At 49.0% G+C, this 25509-nt stretch overlaps 1 protein-coding gene across 1 annotated transcript; it reads left to right on the top strand.

Annotated features, from left to right (window-relative positions):
• Positions 1–816: 816 nt before the first annotated feature.
• PSAP (prosaposin) lies at positions 817–25187 on the top strand. Its single transcript, XM_078859851.1, has 14 exons — positions 817–1084; positions 6323–6450; positions 7262–7336; positions 8625–8750; positions 12889–13020; positions 13696–13842; positions 14556–14612; positions 15921–16010; positions 16544–16642; positions 18200–18392; positions 19198–19355; positions 21038–21118; positions 23260–23370; positions 23801–25187. Exons 1-14 carry the CDS (start codon positions 1030–1032, stop codon positions 23834–23836), a joined length of 1488 nt encoding a protein of 495 aa, XP_078715977.1. The 5' UTR covers positions 817–1029; the 3' UTR covers positions 23837–25187.
• Positions 25188–25509: the final 322 nt, after the last annotated feature.

The following is a 25509-nucleotide window of genomic DNA, read 5'->3' as shown; positions in this document are numbered from 1 at the left end:
ATTATACCTGATGATGATTGCTTGTGTTGCGATCGAAACGTCGTATGCTATTATTTAATGTATTATTTTATCTTTATACGTGACTTTACCGAAAGAACCAAAGAATGACTATCTGTTTGCTTAAACACGCGAATATTATATTGTTGGTTCTTTCGGTAAAGTCACGTAGAAGGGAAATAACAAAATAATAAAAATACAAAACAATAAAAATCATCACGACGTTTCGACTGCAACACAAGCAATCATCATCAGGTGTGAAATCCACAGCAAGAAAATTTTAAAAAAGTGGCGTTTTTTTTTATTAATCCTTGATCGTTTCTGCGTGGATTCAATATCGGCCGTTTTATAGGATTGGGGGGGGTGCGTCAGGCGTACGTAAGCAGATAGGGGGGGGGTGCGTCAGGCGTACGTAAGCAGATAGGGGGGGGTGTAAACAGTCCGCGTGCCCACAGGGAGGGGGGGAGGGAGTTGTGACATATTTTTGCGCACCAACTCGAAGGATGCCCCCCCCAACAACACGAGTCGCCGTGTCACGTGACCTCGGCCCGTGACGTCACCGACGTCCTCGTGATATTTTCGAACGCGCTAGAGGCGACGGGGGTTGGGGTGGGGGAGGGGTGGTGGGGGAGGGGAGGGGCAGTGGGGGAGGGGTGGTGGGGGAGGGGAGGGGCAGTGGGGGAGGGGAGGGGAGGGGCGGTGGGGGGAGGGGTCTACCCCCAACTCTCCCGAAGCAACGCGCGCCCGTTGGCTATAAATGTGCACGTGACCCACGGTTGTCCAATGAGAGGAGCCCGTGAGGTGGTTTCTCTCACCCGCCCCCACCTCTCGCGGAAGCTGCGGTTGCCATTTGTTGAAGAAGGACATCTCCTCAGTCTGTGGCATCGGCCTCTCTCCCCTCGACGCGGCTTTCTTGACGATCGTACTGCCGTAGTAGTAATCGGCGTGTTCTGCCTTTGTACTTGAAGCAAGTCGCGTCCTCTCCACCCATTCCTCCCACCACCTTCTTCTCAAGCCCGTGAAGCGAGCGAGATGCGTCGAGTCATGGTTGGCCTGGCAGTGCTGCTGCAGCTGTCGCTGGGACTCGGTGAGTTTGGAGGAGGTGAGAGGGATGGTGATGATGGTGGTGATGATGATGGTGATGTGAAGCGATGAGGTAAAGTGGTGGACGTGGTGATGTAAGCGCAGTGGCGGTGGTTGACGGAGCAGGCGAGGTGGTCGTGTGGAAGGGTTGAGGTGACGAGGTGGACGAGTGGTGGTGGTGGTGATGGTGAATGGCCGATGAATTGAGATGCGTTGGTGTGGTGGAAGTGAAAATGAGGGGATGAAGAGGTGGGGTAATGCGGCGTGGCTTCCACTCATTTCCTCTGGCAAAGAGACGATGTGGTCAGGGCATGGGGACGCGATGAGGTGGTGGTGTGAGATTTAACAGGCTCTGGGGTGGCTGTTATTTTGTCTGGTTGTTTAAATTTATCCACTAAGCGAAACGCAAACCTAAGACCTTTAATTCAGCCGGTCACGGTTAAGTTCCGCGGTTACGAGGTGGTGTGGGTGGTTGGGCTTGGTAAAGGGGGTTTATCAAGAGGTTTAATATGAAGTCGCAGGTTCTGGTGAGGCTATGGCTGAGGAAGAAAGTTGCCGGCGGATTTCCCCGAATCTTTGTCAATTTGAGGTGGAGATTTCTAGAACCCCACCCCGGGGGTTGCCTCTGTTGTGATGAAAGCAGAGGAGGATGAGCCGCACGGAGGGCGTTGATCTCGCCCCGTGAAGAGGTGATGGAGGGATTGTTAAACTTGCCCCAGGAGGCAGCGGAGAAGGGTAACTTTTAGTTGGGGTCATGTAAACCGATGGTATTATTTTTTTACACGATTTTTATTAACTCACTGTTGTATCCTCAAATCTTGTAACTCAATTTTAACCCACTTCCCAAATGTGGTATCGACTGCAAACTTGGTATACTTATACTCTTAGGTTTTTTCGGTCAAGTATTTTGATTATCGGCTAACACCGGCCACAACCCCGAGTCGATGTGCAACAATTGTTCTCTTTTACCCCCCCCCCAACACGTTCCATTCCCTGGCTATCACATTCAGATAAGCCCCCCTCCCCCTTAACTTGTATTTAAGAGCTTGTCTCTTGGATTTTTTCCTCACTTGATTCCGTCAATTTAGCTGTGACGGTCCCACCTGATGACGGAGACTTGTGTTGCCTCCAAAACGTCGTGATTTTTTATTTTATTTCCATTATTATTTCTGTAAATTTTTATTTTTACCGACGTGACTTTACCGAAAAACCCCAAGAGTATTAGTTCTTGCAGTCACGAAAGCTTCAAATCTAGAATTGGTATATACTGAAATATATACTTTAAAAAAAAATGTTCATGCTATGTTTCGGCTTGGGTCTAATTGTCCACGCTCAACTCACGGCTGGCTGTAATCGACCACGGTCCCTTACATTATTGCGAGCTTCGGGGCCACTTCCTGGAGTCGTGGAGTTCTGCCATTACTAGTAGGGTACATTTCATGAAAGCTTGTTTTTTTAATTGAATATTACTTATCTTTAGCACTGACGTTAGTAACTGTGGAGTAAACTATTTCATGCGGCTGCTGGGTTGGCAGTGGTGTGAAAGGTTACTATTTTGGTGGTTTTGTTTTTACCAGGTAGGACCCACTAAAATAATTTATAGCTGCTTTTTTTCAAAAGCGACCGTGCCACAAATGAGAGTTCAACTTCGTGGCTTGTGGAAACTTATAGCAGCCAAATAACTCCAAACGCGTGATGTTGTTTCTAAATGTGGAGGGGAAGGACCCAGAGAAAAATCCACGCGGTCAATACCAATACCCGCTCCACGGTGCCTGTGCCAGGCTAGGTGCACTTTGAGGCCACGTGAAGTGTTGTATGCGCGCCGACAGGAGGTCTCGGGACAGACCCATGTGCCATGGGTTGGCTGACTGAGGTGAATGGTAGATGCACCAGCTGTATCGACGCGACCACTCCAAATATATACAGCAGGCGTTGGAGTCGGGATCGAACCCACGACCTCCTGTATACCAGGCGAGGCCATTAATCTCGCCACCGCGGCGCCCCAAACAAAATAACTCTGCACACTTTAACTACCCTGTGGCCTTAAGAGAAATATAATCGGTGACGTGCAAACACATGCTATGAATAAGGACCATTGCCTGAAACGTTGCCGATTATAATTTTTATTTATGGTTAACCCACGAGTTCACCTCTGCCTGGAGTACAGAGTGGTCTTTTGTTTGGCTATTTTGGAAGTGAACACTCCCCGCAGGTGTGTAATAAACATCACCACTGGGGAGACAAAGGCGGCCGGTGTGGTGCTGGTCACCCACCCCCTCGTATGCTGCTCTGGCCTTATAGGTGCTCGTGAACAGCATATGACCCCACGGTCTGTTAAGGCTATACAGGGGATCTTTGTCTAATCGCAGACCTTGGATTTTAGTTGAGAACATATCGGTGCACAATGCCTTTGTTATGGTCATGGCTTATGGGTTCAGCGTCAGGGGTTGTAATACTTCTAATTTGCCTTTCTTGCCACGATTCTACCGGAGACGAACTTACACCAATGTTTTCATTAATAGTTTCTTTAAAATGCGTGTAATATATATTTATATCCATATATTAAAGTGTGGTAATGAACAATAATGCAATCTTGCCCGTAGTTTGTTTTACTATTACGGCAGTGCGGCGAAGTTCCTGGTGCATAGCGAGGTGAGGGAGTGTACTTTGTAAAGTCGTGGTTATCTTGTTATTTTTTGTTGATGGGTATTGTCCCTTGTTGTTACAGTCCTTGTAAATATTTGTGGTTATAGATGTTGGTTGTGTAATGATGTTGGGTTTATGGACATGGTGGTGAATTCTTAACTTAGTTTTAAGAGCCGTCAATCTCATGTTGTCATGAAATTGTTTCCATTGAAATAGGTGACTAGCAATGACCACGAGCCATAACCATAAAATTAACTCTGCTTCTGATTGCGAGTTAATACTCAACATTTTAAAATAGAGCTTCAAACCAGACGGCCAGAAAGAAACATCCAAACAGGGAATATTCCACGTTTCAAAAGGCATGCGTTTGTGCCCAGGAACAACCAGTACATACATTCTGAGCACTGCTGATATGCCAGCACCACAACTTTTCCATTTAAGTGACTCAGAGCCACGTGACAATCCAGCGGTCGCAGCTGCTTTTGTAGCTGCACTGGCTGCAATTTCCTGACTTGGGGGCTATGGCCATGCAGCTGATTTAATGAATGTCCATGTTCAAAACACCTAACAAGGGAACTTCGTGAAGGTTTGTTATCTCTTGATCAACTGAAGCCATTTTGCTGGCTAACAAGTCATCTCAACACGGACGTATATTTGTCTTTGAATCCATTGCTTCGAAAGAAGGTGAACTACAAGCTCCCACCGTGTATGAGAAAAATATAAACTATGGGTTAACGAAGTAGAATTTGGTACCACCTAGGATTTTTTTTTATGTTACCAGTTAAGGCCCACTGAGCTATTTCGCTTTTTTCTCAGAAGCGACCTGTCCACAAATGATAGCTCAACGAAGTGGCTTATCAGGTGGAAATACATAGCAGACAATCTAAACGCGTGTTTCTAAATGTGGAGGGAAAAATCGGAGGAAAACTTGGAGGGAAAAATCTACGTGACCATGGGGAGAACATGCAAACACCAAATATACAGCCGTCAGTGTCTGGATTGAACCCACAACCTCTTGTACACCAGGCAAGGTGGTTAACATCTCGCCACCGTGCCTGATGCCATTTAGCGAACACCACTGTTCTAACCACACTTATGGTGTCTGGAAATACGATTTCTCACGACGACAGTCTGGGGGGCACAGTGGCAATGACTGAGATGAGTTGCGAGCAAGTACTCCAACGTAGGGGGCACCGTGTGAACGTTGCTGCCTCGCCCCCATGTTACAAGCGAAGTTGCCACTTGGAAAGAGATCCTTGTCAATCGATCAATGGTCATCTTAAGTCTGACAATTCCTCCCGCCTTCGCAGTAGGATCAAATAGGAATGGCTCAAGTGATACAATCAAACCCAAGGTTCCACCACATCAATGCCGATCTTTAGATGCCTATGCATATTGGCAACGTCGGTTTTAAGATGCCACAGGACCTTGGTTTTTATTGTCGTGTTGTTAGGGTCAATAGTTCTGGTAAACGTGCGGGTTATGGGCCATGAATGTGTTTTTATGGCGATTGTGCTTGGTTTAGTTGGTTATAAATTAATCCAGACTTGTCAGCCTATTTGAGCAATATCGGTTCCTCTTTCATTTGTTTGGTGAATTCTAGGGGAAGTGTTTTTTTCGTTCAGAGTGCCTTTATGAAAAGTCCAACATGCGGTTTGCATGTTACATTTTGCCTTTTTAAAGCAGTGTTCCAATGTTCCGTCCTTCACGAATTGGTAAGGTGCTGAAATGCCAATGATTGGTGGCATTAGCACCGTTTGCTTATCTAAAGGTTACTTGAAAAATCTCCAGACAATTTGGAAACCCTGCCGCAGAAAATGTGCACTGGTTACTGAGGCTGCTTAATTGTGATTACCTCCATGCCTGAGCCACTGAATTTTCACATCTCGGCTTTTTCCCAAAAGCTCTGCCTACATTTGGGTTTTGATTGCATGTTTACTGGTGTCAATGTTTTATTTTTATATCATTGTTTTTAAAATAAATGTTTTACTTCTGGTGTGCAGCGCTTGAAGATTGCCAATTTGGAAGGCACGTTATGAAACCGATTTTATTATTATTATTGCTGTTTCCATGGGCCTGGTGTTGCTATGAGCTAGGTGTGATAGCACGGGCCTCTGGTCTGGCAGAAGCAAGAGTTGGTCACTCGCTGCTACGAGGTTACCTTCGAAGATGGCAGTACAGCTGTTTTGTTGATGAGCCCATTCGTGCGCACAACCTTGCGTGTTAGTTCCTTCTCAACACGTGCTGAGGTTTCTTCGAGTGCTGCGGTTTCCTCTCCCCTTAAGTAAGAAATTGGCCAAACTTCCCCAATGCTGGATTTTCAATGAAATGTTTGCGACAATATAAACAAACTACGTTATTATGATCGTGATGTAGACCAGAGGTGTGCGTGCTTCAATAAGCACGGAACGCATTTGGAATTGGCTCTCCCCTGCAGGCCGTGATGGTCACGAACGTGACGTCATGTTAGTTTTTGCCAAGCATTCGTGCACCCCTGGTGCTCGCGGACCGATCCATGCCTCGTCGTCGGTTTAGCCACCTGCTGTAAATCTCGTGTTTGATATGGCGCCGTCTAACTTGTCCGTGCCCTGCACAGCGGGCATAAATGCCGCCCCTCAGAAATGCACCTACGGCCCGAGCTACTGGTGCCGCGACCTCCGCAGCGCCACCGAGTGCAGCGCCGTGCAGCACTGCGCTCAGACCGTGTGGAACAAGCCCACCGCCGTGCGTGACTCACCACCGCAAGACTGCGTCGCGACCTACGTCGGCACAGCACACTCCAGCACACTGCACGAGCACATCGTATCATGTCCCACGACAGCACACCGTGTTACACCACGTTACAGCATACCGCATTACCACCACATTACAGTATGCTGTGTCACACCGCATTACAGCACAACACACGGGCACACTGCGGCACACCGCACCACGGCACCTCACTTTGCATCAACGACCACATGCCTAATTGTCAAGTAGAGGGTAGAGCAGAATAGACCCCGTTCCTCCTTGGCAGCTGAACTAACGTTGTACTGGGAAAGTCTGAATGAACCATTGTGCGCTGAAATGTGCTATCATGGCCCCTTATCTCCCCAAGTTTATTTTGCCATTGCATTGAATGTTATCAATGAACTGGAATGCAGCATCCTATCTGTTGCACTAGTGTGCACATGTGACTGTTTGTGGAGCAGTGATTAGCGTGCTGCGCTGCGAACCCCGTGACCAGAATTCGATTCGTGCTCATGGCCATCACCAGTGACGATTATCTCAACCGGTCCTGGGCCTCCCCTAGGTCGACTCTGCCTCAAATGAGTACCTGCTGCAGGGTGTGTAAACATTACCCCTCGGGAGACGTAGCCAGCTGGGCATAGTGCTGGCCACCCACTCCATTCGTGTGCCCATACCGGCCTTCATAGGTGCTTGTTAACAGCACTTGCCCCAGCAGTCTGTTATGCCTAATGCAGGAGATCTTTATCTTTGCTTGTGGGTGCTGTTAAAGGCTATATAGAGGGATTTGTTTTTGTTTCTCAAGCAGAACAACCAGCTGTGTGATACTTGCAAGGAGGTGGTGACGGTGGTGCGGGACATGATGCTGGGAAGTGCCACGGAGGTGAGGCTGCTCCCGTTTATAATAATAATTATTATTCGTTGCTGTTATAACACCGCTTACACCGGCGTGTTTCAGAGGTCTTCACACCCGCTAAAGCGACTCGCATCTCCTCTCAAACATTGCAAGGGGGCACCCCCAGTGGCAGCTGTCCCCATGTGACTCGGGACTTGGCCTGCCAGCGGGCATGAGTCTTGTCAGATGGGCGATTGCTGTGAGTAATGCCGATTTGAGTAGTTTGTGGGTAATTTTTACATTTACAAATTTGAACTGCATTAGAGTGCAATAGAAAACTCCAGCGACTTATGCGGCTGTTCCGATCTCTTCTGGATCTTATCCCCGATGTAAGTTTTTGTATTGAAAACGTAATTCTTTGCTTTTTCAATGGGAGACCTTTAACCTTGTGACATTCATGTTCATCAGTGTGACTGCAGGCCCAAATTCTTGCGTTCAACTCTTGGCCAATACACGCCCAATGGCAGCTGTTTGTCTGTTGCTGACTCCTCCCCTGAAATAACACATTTTGGCATGATGGCATTTGCCCCCATCAACCCCACACCCCTCTTATGCCACCTGGCCCGTGGGAAAGATGCAAACAACAAACAGCTCCTTCCTTGACTGTGCCTCGGGGCTGTCTGACTTCCTGTCTGACTAGACTTGATGATGGCATTTGCTCCATCGAAGGTGCATTCTCGTGACCTCGCGATGCTCATTTGGCATGAAGCTCTTGGTAGTGAGGTCTGTTATGGCAGGAGTGCCATAAACATATTCACGACCCAGGATTGTAAAGTTACGTCGTTCATGAACAAAGCTATTGGGGAGCATGAGTTTGCATTTATCCCACTGAGCTATAAACTACGTGATTTTGTTTCCATTCCTCTCGGTTACATCAGCATTGAGGCTGCTCTCTCCTTGGCTTTCCTAAGGCCAACTCTTCCTTAAATTAATAACTGGTAGACTGCAAACACCAATATCGTGGCAAAGAAAAGGTGACCGTGCAGTGTTGTCCACTCACCCCTCTTGTACTGTGGCTGCCGTTAGGTGCTCACTAACAGCACTTGCCTTGACGACCGATACCAGGGGTCGGCTCCTGAGCCGCATGCGGCTCTCAAGGAACTGCTTCATGATGTTATTCACATGCGGTCGTGGCCCTGAGAAATATTGAGGTTTTTGCCGAATTCGAAAAAAATGGCTAATTTTTTTGGTTGTCAACCCCTTGGCCGATAGAGATAAATGGTGGGATCATTTGCCTGTGTGTTCTTGCTTTGTCCCCCTTCCCTGCCCCCCCCAGGCTCAGTTGAAGGCGTACCTGGAAAGTGCCTGCTCCATGATGTCCGATCCAGGACTCATTTCCGAGTGCCAGAAGTTGGTGGACAATTACCTGGACAATGTTTTGGACATGCTCAAGCATCAGATGGTGACTTTCTCATGCCAGCTCGCAGGCACTCCAAAAAGTATTGTGCGACTCCCTGCGTAAAAACGAAACCATTTTTTTTACCAGTTAAGGCCCACTGAGCTACATAGCTTTCAGTAGCGAGCTGACTATCACAAATGATAGCTCAATAGTGGCTCATTGTGTGGACATTGATAGCCAAATATTCCTCAATGCATGTTGATTATAAATGTGGAGGGGAAAAACCGGATGATGAATAGGTCACGCGTCCCCAGAAGCATCCTCCGAAAGAAGTCTAACAACTCGGCGGGGCTTTTCCTAAATTAAATAAAATCGCCATGCCTCGCTGATGTGACCCGGAGATGTGGAGAAGTTAAAATGTGTCGGGTTTTTCTTGTCTAAAACGTAGTCTGCCCAAAAAAACATTTTTGTTTGAGAAAACCCATGGTCTTTGGACCAAAGTAAAATTTTATATTGACAACAGAGGTCTACCCTGATGAATTATTATTAAAACTAAACGCTTTTTATTTGGTGCTGCATCAGCAGTGGTGTAAAAATGAAACGTATCAAATCAACATTCGTCAAATAACACTGCAGTAAAAATAAAGTGTATAATAGGCAATGTTCCGAGGTTACGTCTCTGGCCTCTTGTCGACAAAGAAGGGACATTGTCCAAAACATAATTGTAACTTTTTTAAGGCTGTGTTATTGACAAATGTTTTTTTATTTTACCGGTTTTCCAAAGTCAAAAGGAAACCCTGCATATTCAGGTAGTGTAATGTAATGCTGGCATTCTGACTTTATCTGATTGCTTAGCCACAAGCACAGCTCTCTCATCTAGTCATTGCTGGATGAGGGCTTGCCGCGTGACCCCAAATGTTGGTGAGATCCGTATCAGTCGGTTTCAGCCGGGACTTTTGTGCGTTTGTAAAACGAACTCATTTGTATCTCCTTCAAATGCAATATAACATTGAAGTATGTCAATATTTGAGTTTCTGGTGTATTGCCAAACTCGGGTTTTGCTGACAGGTGTGTGACAATCTAACACTGGAAATAGCTCTTTGGAGAAGGGGGGGGGAGACAATGTTTTGAGAATGTATGTTTCTTTGTAGTCCTTGTCGCACTTAGCCCATATATATATAAAAAAGAACTGAAGCATAGATAAAGGTGGCATAGTAAGGTGTGCGATACTTCCCGTATTTTCTTTTCGACGTGCAGAAGGTTATCAAGAAGGCTTCCTCTGCTGTTGCCTTTCAAAAAATGCAGACGTTGAACATTTGCTGTACTCACAAGTCTTCTGTCGTGCAGTGACGATATTTTACGGACAAACAGGGTACTTTGTAACCGGTCAAGTGTCGTCGTAAAGCAGCGTAGTGTCCCCAACTGACACGGCAATAAAAAATGGGTGGTGGGAAAACGAAAGGCAGGGTTTTCTCACAGCAATGGGTAAGACGGGGCCTCCAGGCTGAAATGGGAAAAACCAGCGGACGGGTCACATTTTGGGGAAATGCCTAATTTCTAAAAACGGGTCCTATCGTGTGAAACTTGTCTTTTTACAAAATTTAAGGGGAACTTGGGCAAGGTTGTTTTTAGAAAAATGCGGCAGAGTATACAGAATTGGCATGTTTGCTTCGTGCATTTGCTGTACCCACATGACTGCGGAGGGAGAAGTTGCGGTGCTTTTCGCCCTTGCTTTGTAATGCCTCGCTTGTTACCGATTCGGTAACGATTTTAAAGTTCAAGTTAAGTCATCCAGATGACCATTTAACGACACACGCAACGCTGGTGTATGCCGCAATTGGGAAATCTGGTTTGACCACATTTAGTCCGGTACGAACTCTCCGTGATCTATATATGACCGCGTCGATGCGGGAGGGGGGGGGTGATTGACAGGAAGGTTGGCAGAGCGATGGATGATTGTTATGGTATTAGTGCCCCACTCTTGCCTGCAGACGATTGGAGAACTGTTGTACCAGTGTGCAAATATTATGGGGTGCACTCTGCTCTCTTCTCCATGCCGCCACCGCACTGCCAGGAATGGTTGCCGGCAGAGGCGGCGGCAGATGGCTTTGTGGTTTCCTGCACCTGGTTTTTGTGTGTACCCATGTGGAACTTCTGTCGCACCGTACGTAGCCAAATCGTGTTAATCGGAGGTGCGGGGGGGGGGGAACTAAACGTAAAAGACATTTCAAGAAATTACTTTTCAATTTAGATTTTAAAGTGCATAGCTCCCAGTAGCTTCCTAATTTGCAGATAGGTGAATTAATAAAAATTTCTCCATAATGAAGCTATAATTTTCTTGGTAGTGGATTTTTCTCGTATTCTGTTGGGAATGTAAAGTACCCTCGGTGATTGAAAGCCACTACTTTACAAGTCTTGATTTCATTAGTGCTGTGCGATTTAAAGGAATGGAGCAGTATTTTGTGCATTTTACTGAAAACCTGCTGATCCGAGTTGGATTCTCAGCCATGGCTAAATTCAGTAGCCAGGGACATCTGAATCAGTCCTCCCACCCCCTCCCAACAACCCACACGGACCAGTGCGGTGAAGTATGCTCAAACAACTTGTCTCACAGCGGATTGATGGAAGAGCGTCTAACTCATTTGTATTTCCACGTTATTGACTGTGGGGAGACGGACCTTTTCTAATGCCTCGAGAGGACTGATTTAACAATAATTTAATCCCATTAATGGCACATTTTTGTACACCACTATTATATAATATGCATGAAATGGACTTAACTTTCTGACGACCTCCCCCAAGATGTGTGATGCGCCGTGCGATGTTCGGTCACTCGTACCCACGTGTCGTTGGTGACCTGAGTGCCGGGTCTGGCTCGGCCGTGTAAATGTAGCACCAATCCTGAACAACCATTTCATAAACCTCAATGTACAGTGTACAGCTAAAAGACTTGCTATTTTCAACAACACTCCCCCGTACTGTTCCTACACTGCACAAAGATGAGTGGTAATACTGTGGAATCATATAAACTACATATGTGAATATTATTTACGCGATATTCAAGCCTTTGCCCTACAAATGTTATAGAATTTAAACTGAACTGTGAAAAAGCAATGAAGCCACCAATGTTGGATCTTGGGACTGAGCGTGCCACTGGCACAGATGTGGTGTTCGGTACACTAGAGGACACACTGGATTTATGCAGCAGTTAAATACAACTCGTGATGCTGTGCAAGGATGTAATGTTTGTCATGGGCGATTTTTTTAGACGGTGTTTTGTGGTTGGAAATGGGAGGAGTTTTTTATATTGCACGATAATTGGACTCTTCAGCAGAACACACTTTGGAGGTGCGATTTGACGAATCGTTTAACTATGGTGAAGGTTCCAACCCCACTCTGCTGTTCTGTGGCCATTGTGTCGGTACAGCAAATTGGTTTGTGAACCCATTGGTAATATTGAGTGTTTTGCCTTAATTTTGTTGAGTCTTTGTCCGGTTTGCTTTCGGTTGAGTAAAACATTCCGCTCAGTGGCGATGTTAACTACTTTGCCTGGTATATAGGGGGTTTGTGGGTTCAATCCCGACCCTGACGGCAGTTTGCGTGTCTTTCTCTCTCTGTGGTCACATGGATTTTTCTCCGGGTCTTCCGGTTTTTCCCTCCACATTTTAGACACGTGTATTTACATTATTTCAATTATTTGGCTGCTATAAGTTTCCACATGAAAAGCCAACTTTGTTGAGCTATTATTTGTGGCCAGGCCACTTCTGAAAAAGAGCTGCATAGCTCCAGGGGGCCTTGCGTAATAAAATAAAAACACGTTTTAAATATCCCAATGCATGACTGCCAAAATGTCTTAGAAAACAAATGACGTGAATGGTTCACTGTACGTGTGGCGATGGTTTATATGGGGAGTGGTAGCGTAGCGGTTAGTGCACTACACTAAGAGACCCGAGTTTGATTCCTGCTCACGACCAACACCAGTAACTATCTGAACCGGTTCTAGGCCTTTTTCAGTTTGACTCGGCCTCAAATGAGTACCTGGTTGGGTGTGTAAACATCGCCACTGGGGACAAAGGCGGCTGGGCGTGGTGCTGGCCACCCACCCCCTCGTGTGCCGTGCCAGCCTTCATAGGTGCTCGCTTACGAGCACTTTTCCAAACAGTCTGTTAAGGCTAAGGGGGATCTTTGTCTTTGTGTGCAGGACCCGAGTGTGGTGTGCACAGCCCTGAACATTTGCAAGACCCAGCAGTCTGTGAACGAGCATCGAATCTCCACCAACGACATCCCCGTTCCCGAGGTTCCCATCCTGGAGATGCTGGAGGAGAAGTTGAAGGTGTGTGTGGGGTGCTTCACGCGGTACTGGGGAGCGCCCCGTAGCGAAGTCGCTATCGAGTGTGTGGGCTGTGCAGCTGCACCGGAGCCGGAGGAGCCCAGGTGCCTGGTTACAAAGAGGGGTGGGGGTGGGGGGCGAATTTGGATGGGGGAGGGGGCCCATTTCACTCCCCGCACCAGAGCCCCATGCCAATGATGCGACGCCTCCGGCGAGCAAATGTTGCTCCTGCAGCTAACGACGGCTCGGGAGAAGCCCCGATGGAGGGGGGGGGTAATGCTTGTTTAATAGCCTTGGCACCAGCACAGCCTGTGATCCTGGGTTAAAGTGAATTTTGGTTTCTCAAGTTAGATGGGATACAGTACCGTTTGGATTTGTATGTACATTGCACCACATCTTGGTGCTGAAGACAAATAAGTGAAAAGCTGTAATTCGGCAATGTTTTTGCATGACGCGTAAGCGCCGCCACTTTCTGCGTGACGAAAGGGAGGAAGTGTTTGTGTGTGACCTGCAGTGTGGTGGATGAATGCCGCATCGGTGAGAAGAAACTGTTGGCACTGCCAGTTCAAGTCCTCTCCACCTGCGGGGGAGTCATTGACACTCCACGCAGAGCCTGTAGCCTTTATCGTAACCACGGGCACAACACTAATCGAACTGCGCACGCTCGTGCGTGTGCAGAAGGGGAACGGCGACGTGTGTCACGACTGCGTGGCGTTCCTCAAGGACGTGCAGGACCTTATCAAGAAAAACCGCTCCTATGCCGATGCGCTCATCGACGCCGTCTCCAAGCAGTGCGACATGCTTGGGCCTGACATGTCCGACGTGGTGAGGACGCGCCCGGACCCTCCCCCCACCACTGCCATTCTTCTCCTCGTCTTCCTCGTGGGCGTCCGCCCCGTGCCTCGTTTTTTATTTAAATTCTGCAAAGTTCTGCATTGCAAGCAAAACCAGGCAAAGGTGGCTCTTATTCTGACAAATTAGCAGTAAATGTACTTTAAAGTAAAAGGCGCTGGCACCCATCCAGGTTTGGCTGGAACTGTTTCCGTTTTGGAGCAGCTGTATGGATTCTTTTTTTGTTCTGCTTCATGCTCTGCTCGTGATACAGAGATATAAGGGTGGGGCCACTTCAGCGGTGGGCAGGGCCTGCGTGCATTGGGCGTAGCCGTCTACAATGACCAGGAGGCTGCTGGCCACGTTCGGGGCTTCACAACGAGTGGGCGTGGCTATGTAAAAGTAGGCGGTGCTAATTTAGGGATGAGCCTGCTGCCAGCTCACCACATGGCTCGGTTTGGAACTACCGTAGGTTTTACTAGCTATGCCTCGACTGAAACAAGCGGATTTCGGTGTGCGGCCCTTGGACCACCATCGCCTGTCACGCTAACCACAGCGCCACCTAGCCGGTCCGCACGCTATAAACAGGCCATGTTTTGCCAATTTTAGCGATATTGATTAATGCCGATGCACAGGAGTGGTCGCTGTGTAACACAAACGTTCACCACCCCCCCCCCTCCTCTGATCCCACCCTCACTCATTTACAGTGCAAGCAATACGTGTCTGCCTACGCCGACCAGATGGTGCAGATGTTCATGGGCTCGGTAAGGAAGGCCTACTCCCCTCCTGCATGCTCCCCCTTTTCTTCCCTCCCTCTCTTCTCCCACATTTGTTGTGCCCTTTCTGTAAATCTCGCACGAACACCTCGCACACCCTCGCCGTCAATTCCTCTTCTCTGTCCCCCTTGCTTTCAATGTCATACACACCATTATTATCAAGGTTATTTGAAACCTAGTATTGTGTAAGCACTGCGACTGATTTTGTGTTTTTTGCTTCTTGAAATGTATTGAAACTGCAGGCCGAGGTACGTACGACGCGTTTTTTTATGTACAACCCTAACCGCATCCGTGCCTCTACATCTTTAACCCCAACCGTTGCACATCCTCCACCATGACCTCTGAAACCAGCCGCATGCTGCGTGCCTTTCCCTTGTCCTTCACGTCATCGTCGGCAGGCTCTGATACCTGTGTGCTGTGCCCGTTAGCGTTTCTGTGCAGGCCCCCCCCCCGTGTCTAACCGCATAGTGTGCTTGCAGCGACGCTAACGCAGAACTAACATAGTACTGATCGGTGCCGTGCAGTGGGAGCGGTGGCTGGTGGCGGTTGTTCCACAGAGTTGTTTTGCATAGTTTGTTTTATCCCTTACTGTTGAGGGGGCTAGCTGTGTTACTTTTGATGTTGGTGGCAGCCTGCTTTGGAATAATCTGTTGCTTGGTATGCATGTTTGTATGGACCCACATGATGATATGTGTGTCTGAGTGTACGTCCATTAGTGGAGGGGCACTGCGGTGGCGATGTTAACTAGCTCGCTTGGTATGCAGTAGGTCATGGGTTCAGTCCAGACCCTCACGCCTAATATTTGCAGTTTGCATGGTTTCCCTGCGGTCGCATAAATTTTTCTCCAGTTCCTCGGGTTTATCCTTCCATTTTTAGAATCGACATGCGTTCACAGTATTTGGCTGCTCTAAATTTCCATGTGATAGGCCACTTTGTTGCGCTGTCATTTGAGGCCAGGTCACTTCTAGCATACTCAACCAATATCCCCGAAGCCTGGGTTTGATGCCTGACGATGCAGAGCATTGGTAACAAGTTAAATATATGGCATTTTCTGAACCCCTATTTTAACTGATCCTTTTAATGAGTACCTGGCACATTCTGAACATCAGCATTTGGACAAAAAATAATACCCTGTCAGTATTTCAGGCCACAACACTGTCATGGCAGCCTTTAAGTGCCTGCGAACAGCACTTTTCCTTGCGGTCTACACCATTTTAAATGGGGGATCATCGTTTGAATGTGTGCGCACCATTGACTAAAACGGTGATGCCCCTCGATGACTGTGTGTGTGTGCAGTCACCAGAGGTCTTGTGCGGTGGTGTGGGCGTCTGTTCCAAGGCCAAGCACTCTCCTCTTTTGAGTCTGACCCCCGCGCTGTCCATCAAGGTGAATAATCTTGCAGAGACGTGCCTTCCCACTCGCTGACCAAAAAAACGATTCGGTCCCAGTTGCACAAGGCAAGCGTGCGGTTCCTTCGCTCACTCGATTGTAAGCATGCACTCGTGCTAACGCCTGGACGAACTTCGAAACGCAATGTGCAGAGATGTCATTTTTGTCACTGCGACTCCGCCGTACCCCCCCCCCTGCCCCCCAACCTCTCGTGTGTTAATTCCAGCCCTCGGAGCCATCACCATCGGGTCATTTGAATTATTGATAAATTGCGGTACCAGCATTGGATTTGTGCGAGTACGACCTTGAGGGTTACTATAGGTTGGCGACGAGATGTTAAACTAACCATTTGAAATGGGAGCCTGTCAGCGGTGTAACTGATTACATTGCTGTGTGTAGCTATGGCCCGTGCACAACAATGCGCAAGAGACAGGTGGCGCCACGCTCACTGCGGGGAACGTGGGTTTTTTCGAGCGTGGTTTCGGCATGATCAGCGACGTAACGCGACGTGACGCCGTGTGTGCGTGCAGCCGAGCCGTGTGCCGTCGCTGAAGGGAGGACCAAATTGCGTCATCTGCGAGTTTGTGATGGAAAAGCTTGAGGAGCTGATCGGCAACAACAAGTCTGAGGTGAGTTTCTGCCATGGCGCGTTTTGTTTTAACCGCGGTGCGCGGTCTGTGCTTCCGTGATGTCTGCACGGGTGTTGGTCGTGTGTCGCTGCTCCACTGCGTGTGTGCAGGTTTGTAGTTGCGTAAAATGCGGAGGTGGGGGGAGTTCATTTTTGATGTGATGGAGAGCCTCAAAATTGTATCGAGCTCAGCATTGAGATATAAACTCTTAGGTCGACATATGACCTAATTTCTCAGTTGTACGTATATATATTGAACTTCATTTCGTACAACACGTAGCCAACCGCACTAATCGTAGGTGCCAGAAATGTGAGCGGGTTTTAAAATAAAACCTACATTACTGTTCCAATAATTGTGCATCTAGCCGTATGTCCAGATTTTCCTCTTTGTTTGCATCGATTTTAAAACATCCGATCTGTTCTCAGGCGTACGCGTTTGTTGAACCATGCGAACTTTGAGTGCAACGTGTACTGCACGTATAACTTTGTAGATTGTGTTCATCTGTCCACCCTCGCACCAGACATGGCTACTTGGTGTCTTAACCTTTTTGTTGTTGCAACCGCTACGAGTGATGTCTTTTATTTTACGTAGCCACCAAGATCATGAGGTGTAAAACGCTTAATAATTACATCCAAAACCTCATTTGAAGCCAAATCGGCCAGGCCATTGGGCACTGCTATATAACGCTGCTGAATTGCCATCTTAAACCAATATTGTTGCCACGGGGCCCTTCAAAAGCAAACTCTTAATGCTGCTAGCCCCACTAAAACTTAACTTCCTTGGCACCTTCTAATAAGCCTCTGTGGTTCCTTATGGGACCGTACCCTGCCGCACAGTAACAACCCGTTCCTCTAATGACAAACTATGGTGAAGTGTACCTCTGTCTTACTCGGCAAGATTGTGCAAATTATTTCTGCTCTGAAAACAATAGCTCCTCCACCAATGAGTAACCAGGTTCCTAACTCCAACTTTGGCCGTCTTTGTTCTCGTGCTCGGCCGTGCCACTATAAGCGTTTACGCACCCAGGTTCCACTGCATTCGCCCCCAAAAAACAAAAAATGTACGCATATTATTTACGATGGTATTCTTTCCCGGTAGTGTATACTCCGATTTAACGCGCTAGTAGCGTTCCTGAAGAACACCGCGTTACTGAAAAATCGCGTTACAATAAATAATATAGGGTATAGGACAGTCGGCAATAACACGTCAGATGTGTCTGCAGGCGGAACGGACTGAGGGATGTGAGTAGCATCTAGCAGCAATCCCACCTTGTGTGATGCAAGTGCAAGGAATTAGCAGCAATCTCACCTTGTGTGGTGCTGCACCGAGGCGGCCGTACAACCGCTTATTCCGACTCGCGCGACGTAGTTCCATTCACTCAATCGCGTTCTATCCAATTCGCGTCCGTGTTAGAAAAAAATGTGGTTCCCTAATTACATTCATCACGTTTATCTCCAATTTGCGTCATGAAAACCACGCGTTGTAGGAGAACAGACTACGTGCAGAATTTTCGTTTGCGACGTCGCCATGCCTGCAAACGTGCTTCTCCCCCTGCAGGCAGCAATTGTCAAGGACCTGGAGCTGGTGTGCTCCCACCTGCCCAGCACCATCGCCAGCGAGTGCAAGGAGTTTGTGGACACGTACGGGCGCGCCGCCATCGAGCTGCTAGTGCAGGAGCTGGACGCCGGAACCGTGTGCACCTTCCTCGGCCTCTGCAAGAGCGAGGCGCGCCAGCTGGCTCTGGCGAGAGGTACGCAGGGGCCCCCAGCGGAGTCGCATGCGGCCGCTTGTTGCGCGAGCTTCACGGTCCAAATTCGTGCGGGCGCCGCCCCAGTTAATACCGCGGGTGCGTTTTTAACCGTAAGATACTATGGAGTACTGCAACGCAGTGGAAGATTAAAGTGGGCCGTTGTACATCCAGTGTCGGTGTGTCTGAATTTGCCAAAGGTTGAAAAATGACACGGCAGATTTCGCAAATTGGGATTACCCCGAGCAACATGGCTTGCACCCTGCACTCTAAAAATGACACGAATATCAAAGGTCTCTACCACTCCAGCCCCCCCCCTCACTAATTACCCTCCACGGCTATGTTGGTGGTGTTTGTGTTAGAAGGCGTTCTCTTAAAAATGTTTATTGTTCGAGAGGTGCCCGAGTTGCTTGTGGGTCAGAGCACCGAGTCTCAACGCTGCTGAGCTCTGAGGTTCAACTCTGGGGTTTTGTTTTAATCACCTGTGATTGAACCGCTCATTCGCGTGTCGCGAGTTGATGGTCTCATTGTGGTCGCCCATGGACTGACCACACAAATCGAGCATCGCGTTAAATCGTTTTTTCACTTGACGTGTGGCAAGCTTGCTTACTCCGAAAAATGGGCAACATTGGTGTGACTGCCAGGCAACCAACATTTGTTTCCCCACACGCGTTTGGTAACAAAAATATTCCCCAGCCCCTGGTAATGTAGCCTTTGGTGTTTGTGCACGAGTTGTCAGAAGAGTCACCTCATCATTGTGGCCTTCCACTGTGACTCCCTGTACTCTGGCACCCCCGCCCCACCACAGTGATGCCAGCAAAGCTGGCCGGTGGCACCTTCTGCGAGGCGTGCAAGCTGCTCGTCAGCTACCTGGACTCCATGCTGGGGCAGAACGCCACCAAGGAGCAGATTGAGCAGGCGCTGGAGACGGTGTGCTCTTTCCTGCCCGACGCGTTCCAGCAGCAGGTAGTGGACGCGTGGTGTGGTTGTGAGACGTGGCGAGGCATGGGGCGTCATGGCGAACTCTACCCCTCGCCTGCACTGCGCATCCATGATTTAAAAAATGTAAATTATTGCGCTCATTTACACAGCAAATCCTCGCAGTGACTTCCTCCTCTCCGCACCTTGAGTCATTCTGGCCGTGGAGAGCAGTGGCGGGCGCGTTGCAAGTCGACATTGTTAGCCCTATCGGCAAACACCGGTAACATAATCTCTGCGGCAATAATAGAGATGCGCAAATAAACGTCACACGGATTATAACAGGAGCGCACAAACAAACAAGAGCCCCCCCCCCCTATCCATCTGTGCGAAGCGTAAATCTGGTAAGGGTCATGGATTAACGTCGACCAGTGCGCGCAAGAAGAAAGGGAATGCACCTACGATGATGCACTCCACAGGGTTGGGCCGCAACGGGTTAGAGTCCGTGTGTCACTGCTCAACACTCGTGTCAATTTGCATCAAACAACAATAAAGCAATTTTTTGGTGATGCTTCCATTGACATGTGGCCTTTATGTGATCTATTTGCTACGAAGGACCCATTGCCTGGCACTTCACCTATTGTGTGTATTATTTTTCCTTTCAAGGCCATGGTTATTGATGAATGTGGGTTGAATTATTATCATAGTGTTGACACGGCACAAGTTGATCTGTCAAACATTAATGTTGTATCGGGTCTATATGAAGGCAGGGGCGATGGGATGGCTAGGAGATGATGGTACAGTCGATAAATGTGTGAACCCATCTGTAAATCTGTGTTATTTCCTTGCATGGCTAGTTTATATCTAGGTTATATACTCCCCCCCCAACCCACCACATTAAAAAGACACTCCTTTTAAAAACATTTTAATCAGAATATACTGGAAGAATCCAATAGCTGTAAAGCTCTTTTTCACATTCATCGAAATTAACCTAACATCCCAAAAGCAAAGCTTTGAGACTGGGTAAGACCTTCGTGAATAATTGGAACCGCATTAAGCGCACAAGCCTGTTGTGGAGAACAGACAAACGGAGATATGCGCAGAGAAGCACGGAGAGGCTCGCCCTTTGAATTCCATTGAGACAGAAAGGGGGAACGCGTGGATTGGAGCGCATGGTCGTTTAAGACATTGTGTTGACGGTTAAGAATTGTAAGTAGAACATCACTTGGAAGGATTGCGTTGGCCGGTGATCGAGACTTAGCGAGGAATGGCAGCCGAAGGAGGGAACGCACCTGGGAGGACGTCTACCACGGACGCCTAGAGATGAAGTCTTGCTCGTCTGCCAGTCTTCTCAGTCAGCCAAACTATGGCACCTGGGTATGTCCAGTGACCTGTCGGCGAGCCTTCCACAACTCACGTGGCCTCGGTGCACCTAACCTGGCACCGGCGCCATGGTGACATCACCGTCACTTCGTGGCGAATAGTGGCTGTTACATTACCGCGAGGATTGCAGTACCACGAAGGGTGGCAACAGCTTGACGGGGGGAAAGAGGCCTTAATCCATCAGTGGATTGATCCTGGCAGACGTTGCGTGCGACAGCTACGGTGGCCTGATGACGCCGCCCCTTTGCCGGCGTGGCTCGGCGCCATCGTCGCGACCCCGGCCGGTGCCGTGATGGTCTTGCCGTAACCACAGCACGTGTCCCCCTCCTCCCTCCCTCGTGGCACAGTGCGACTCGCTCGTGGACCAGTACGGGGAGCTGCTGGTGCAGCTGCTGGAGCAAGCGCTGGACCCCGACTTCGTCTGTAACGTGAGCGCCACGGCACGCGTGCACCGAACGCCACGCCACACTACGTCACACTACGCCATGTCTCACCACACCATGTCACTTCACACCTACACCACGTCACGCCTGTCTCCCTGTCTGTAATGTGAACACGGTGATATGCATACACCAAAATCCACACTACGCCACAATGCGCCATGTCTCGCCACACCTTCACGTTTCACCACACCATGTTGCGTCGCACTACACCACTCCTTGCCACAATGCTCTACTCCATGCCACACGCCCGCCCACACCCTGCCATGTCACGCCACACTACGCCGCGTGCAACGCCACACTACCTCACGCCACGCTGCTGCCACCTCCTGGCCATTAAAAATGTGTGTATGTTGCACTTCATTTGCACCGTACGTTGCCAACCGTGTTTAATCGGAGGGGAGGGGGGAAGGAATAACAAACTAAACACAACAACAAGCAGTTCTAAAGAAATTTGTTTTCAATCTATTTAAAAGTGCATATAGCTTCGGCTGTTGCCTGTCTTCCGCTTTTTTCGCGTGAGCGTGATGCAGACCCAACATTTTGTCGGGCCGCGTCGTGGGCTAACAGCAAATGTGTCGGCGAGCCCGCTGGCTTTGCCATCGTACCGGCATTCGTCCTCGATGTTGTAGCTCCACACCCAAGGTCTATGCGTGCTGCCCCTGGAAAACGTCCGAAGCATCTTATTAAAAGAAGTTGGCAAAGATTTGAACACATTTCAAATGTTCCGGTTTTTGGGCTCTCGCAGCTGCGCGCACCGATTCTTCGTATCAAGGTCTGGTTCGCTGGGTGTGGGAGTTAAAGTCCAAATTTGGTGACGAAGCCCAGCCCTCCATGCCACTAACGGTTTCCACTGTGACCTGAAGCCAGTCGCTAACTAGAAGCGGACTGGAAAGTAATTGCGTTTTCGTGAATCGCGCTGCCAGTCCATCTGGTTTAGTCTTAACAATAGCAATTGTGACCGCAAACTGCAACATTTCTTTGACAACCACCCTATTCAGAGGGTGGTGTCATTTAATATATGATAATGAATGTTAATGTACTGTAAAATAATTCCAATTGGCTTGCAGTTCGCTCTGACAGACTTGCATCAACTCTCGTTCTGTAGTGTAACTGGAGCATTGCCTGACTGTCACATTTCTCATTACTGAACATTATTACCCATTCCTAGGACATGCAGGCCCACACGGTACAAACGATTGTTTTTTTGGGGTTTCGTAATTTTTAATTCCCAGTGGCTGAGTCACAGGTTCTCATTATTCTTTAGAAGCTTCGGAAATTAACAATTATCCTCAAGAGCTGGTCTTGAGTAAAATGCGGATTATGGGAACTCTTTGGTAATGCATCTGCTTTATTTACTTTTTCGCACTACATTGCGACATCACGACGTGCTACGGCAAAAATTAACAAGTGCGACCCTCTTTCCAGTCCGCAACTGTATGGGGGCGGGGGGGGGGACCCATTGCAGTGCGGTTTAGATTAACTGGGTGAGAACTGGTGAGAACGGAAGAGACCAGGATTAGTCTCGCTTGCAGAGGTGACTTGGGTCACCAACATAACAAAAGCGACAAAGCAAACAGACGACGGCACACAACAAGCAAATATAAATTGTAGCTGAACTGTGCGCGTGACAGAAATGAAATTGCGCAAATATAATCCCGACATTTAATTAAATACGTTTCCTATAACAAAGTGTCTCTGTGGTGGGTGGTAGGTGCCAGCGATCTGGGCGAGGGAGAGGCTGGTAATTAAAACTCGGCTAAACTATTTTTTATATTACCGGGCAAGTCCCATGGAGTGCTGTAGCTCTATTAGAAGCGGCCTGGCTACAATTGACAACTAGACGAGGAAGTGGCTTCCATGAAATTTTTTTGCAGCAGCCAAATACTCGAACGCAAATTGGTTCTAAAATGTGAAGGGAACAACCGGAGAGCACCAGGCAAAAAATCCACGCAACCATGGGGAGAGGGCACACGCAACCTCCAAATATACAGCAGTCGTCGGGGGTCTGGATCGAACCCACAACAACCCCCTGTGTACCAGGCGAGGGATTTAACATCTCGCCACCGCGTCTGTAACCACCGAGGTGCCCCGCTCCCTCTTGGCGTGTCCGTCCTGCGTGCGAGCAGAAGCTGGGAGCGTGCATCGCAGCGCGTCACGCGACCCCGCTGGGGCTGGAAGAGTGCACCTGGGGCCCGTCCTTCTGGTGCCAGAGCAAGGAGAACGCACAGCGCTGCAGCGTGAGTTACAGGGAACGCACACGCATGGAAAAGCACGGACGAAGATTCCCCACCCTGTGTATAGCCTTAACCAGACTGTTGGGGCAAGTGCTGTTAAGAAAGTTGCACCTAATGAAGGCTGGCACGGTGGCACATGAGGGGGTGGGTGGCCAGCACTACGCCTGGCTGTATTTGTCTCCCCAGCGGTGATGTTTACACACTGCAGCAGAGTCAAGCTAGAGGAAGCCCAGGACCTGTTCATATAATTGTCGCTGGTATTGGCTGTGAGTGGTAATTGAACTCGGGTTGTTTGTAGCGCAGCGCATTGACCACTACATTACACTTCCCATCCGTGTGCGTGCGCACACGTGCGTGTGTAGTGTCCCACCCCACAGTACCACTGCGTCGTGCCTGACGATGTCTCGCGTGTGTCCATTTTTTCTGTTGCCAGGCGGAGGAGCACTGCAAGCGCCACGTGTGGAACTGAGCGATCGTCTGAACGAGACCGCCACCCTCACCTCTCTCTGATCTCTCGCCCCACACTCCACTCTTCACCCCACAATTCCCTCCGCACGCACCCCTCGGCATATCCCTCCATGCGCACCTCTCCGCCGCAAACCCGCGCCCCCTCCTCGCACGCCATCCGCTCACGCCCTGTCCCGCGGGTCCCTCCACGCACGCCCCTCCACGCACATGGGGCCGTGCTCGCCGCCACCTCTGCGTACACCCACCCGTGCTCACCGCCCCTCCGCGTACTCGAACCCCTCCACGTGTCCAGACTCGCTCTCCGCCATCGTGTCGACTGGGTGGAATGTGCTCCACGCGTGCGAACGTGAGGGCACGTGCGTCCTCAAGTCTGTATCGGGACGCGTGAGGATGTGCTGCTGGGAGGTGTGGGTGGCGTGCCTGATGCAGGTCTCGTGGGGGGGGGGGGGGTTGGCTCATTGCTGCCAAAGCTTCTCGGGGTACAGTGATCCCTGCCCAGTCTGCAGTGGATTTCACAAACATCACTGTTTTTGCCTTTGGCGCAGTTTTTCTCTTCCCAATTTAGTGTTGATTTTTGCTGGTTTGATAATTTGATTTCTTTACTGGGGGTTCTTATCTTCAAATTTGTAACTTTGATTTTCACGCGTTACTTACACCGGTCGGATAAAAATTTACGTGTAATATTTGCCGATTTCGGAGAATGTACTTTGGCGTGGTTGGATTGTAGCTGCTTTCTCTTTTGACTGTTCAAACCCGTTTAACGTTTGAACAATTTTGAAAACCATTTTCTTGATTTTTGGGTAGTGGGGGGGGCTAATGTTTTTCTCCCTCTGCCTTCGGTTCAGCTTGACGATGATGATGATGATGCATCATTTGATTTTCTGGCCGAGAAGACAATTTGCTTTGTGCACAGCTCCTAATGAGATGGTGGGGGGGGGTGTAGTTCTGCAGAGGTCTGCACCGCAATCACTTTGGCCGAACTGCTCGGCACAACGGAGCCAAATTTTTATCATTTTCATTTCACGCAAAGGAGCGTTCTATTTGACAAGTAGAACCTTGCGTTGTAGCAGCGATGGCCAAAAGTGTTTGCGCCCCCCCTCCTCCTCGCTTGTCCCCGGCGCCTACCAATCCTGATGCCCACCGTTTGCCCGGGTCTGAAACCGTCTCGTTGAATACATCAAAAAATGATAAGTACACTTGTTTTTGCACACAACCAATCGTCACCTGTCTCGCGTGTGAGCACGACACTTGTTTTGCAGGTTTTTAAAGGAATGAAATCGGCTCCTTCATGGCTTAGCAGGTGTCGTAGATTCTGGAACATAATGTTGACTAAATAAAGCCTGTAACGTGAAGTGCGGGAAGTGTGTGTGTGTTTTGTGTGGGTGGTTGTGCAGAGCGTTGGTGTAGAGGTTGGCATGCTGTGCTACGAACCTGGCGACCCGGGTTTGATTCCCGCTCAAGGCCAAAACCAGTGACGGGTATTAAAACCGGTCCTGGGCCTCTCCTAGGTAGACTCTGCCTCAACCGAGTACCTGGTGCAATGTGTAAACATCGCCGCTAGGGAGACAAAGGCGGCCGGGCGTGGTGTTGGCCACCCCCCCACCCACCTCGTGTGCCGTGCCGGCTTTGATAGGTGCTCGCTAACAGCACTTGCTTCCAACAGTCTGTTAAGGC

This window comes from Lampetra fluviatilis, chromosome 9, assembly GCF_964198595.1.
Source record: "Lampetra fluviatilis chromosome 9, kcLamFluv1.1, whole genome shotgun sequence".
NCBI lineage: Eukaryota > Metazoa > Chordata > Hyperoartia > Petromyzontiformes > Petromyzontidae > Lampetra > Lampetra fluviatilis.
The sequence above is the reverse complement of the archived record's forward strand: the minus strand, read 5'-3'. Positions and strand labels throughout refer to the sequence as shown.

Bases quoted from the DNA above. Each gene is read 5' to 3' on its own strand.
- PSAP (XM_078859851.1), top strand. From the start codon at position 1,030: ATGCGTCGAGTCATGGTTGGCCTGGCAGTGCTGCTGCAGCTGTCGCTG. The intron at 16,643-18,199 runs GTGAGTTTCTGC...CTCCCCCTGCAG, and splicing joins TCGGCAACAACAAGTCTGAG to GCAGCAATTGTCAAGGACCT. The intron at 19,356-21,037 runs GTAGTGGACGCG...CTCGTGGCACAG, and splicing joins CCGACGCGTTCCAGCAGCAG to TGCGACTCGCTCGTGGACCA.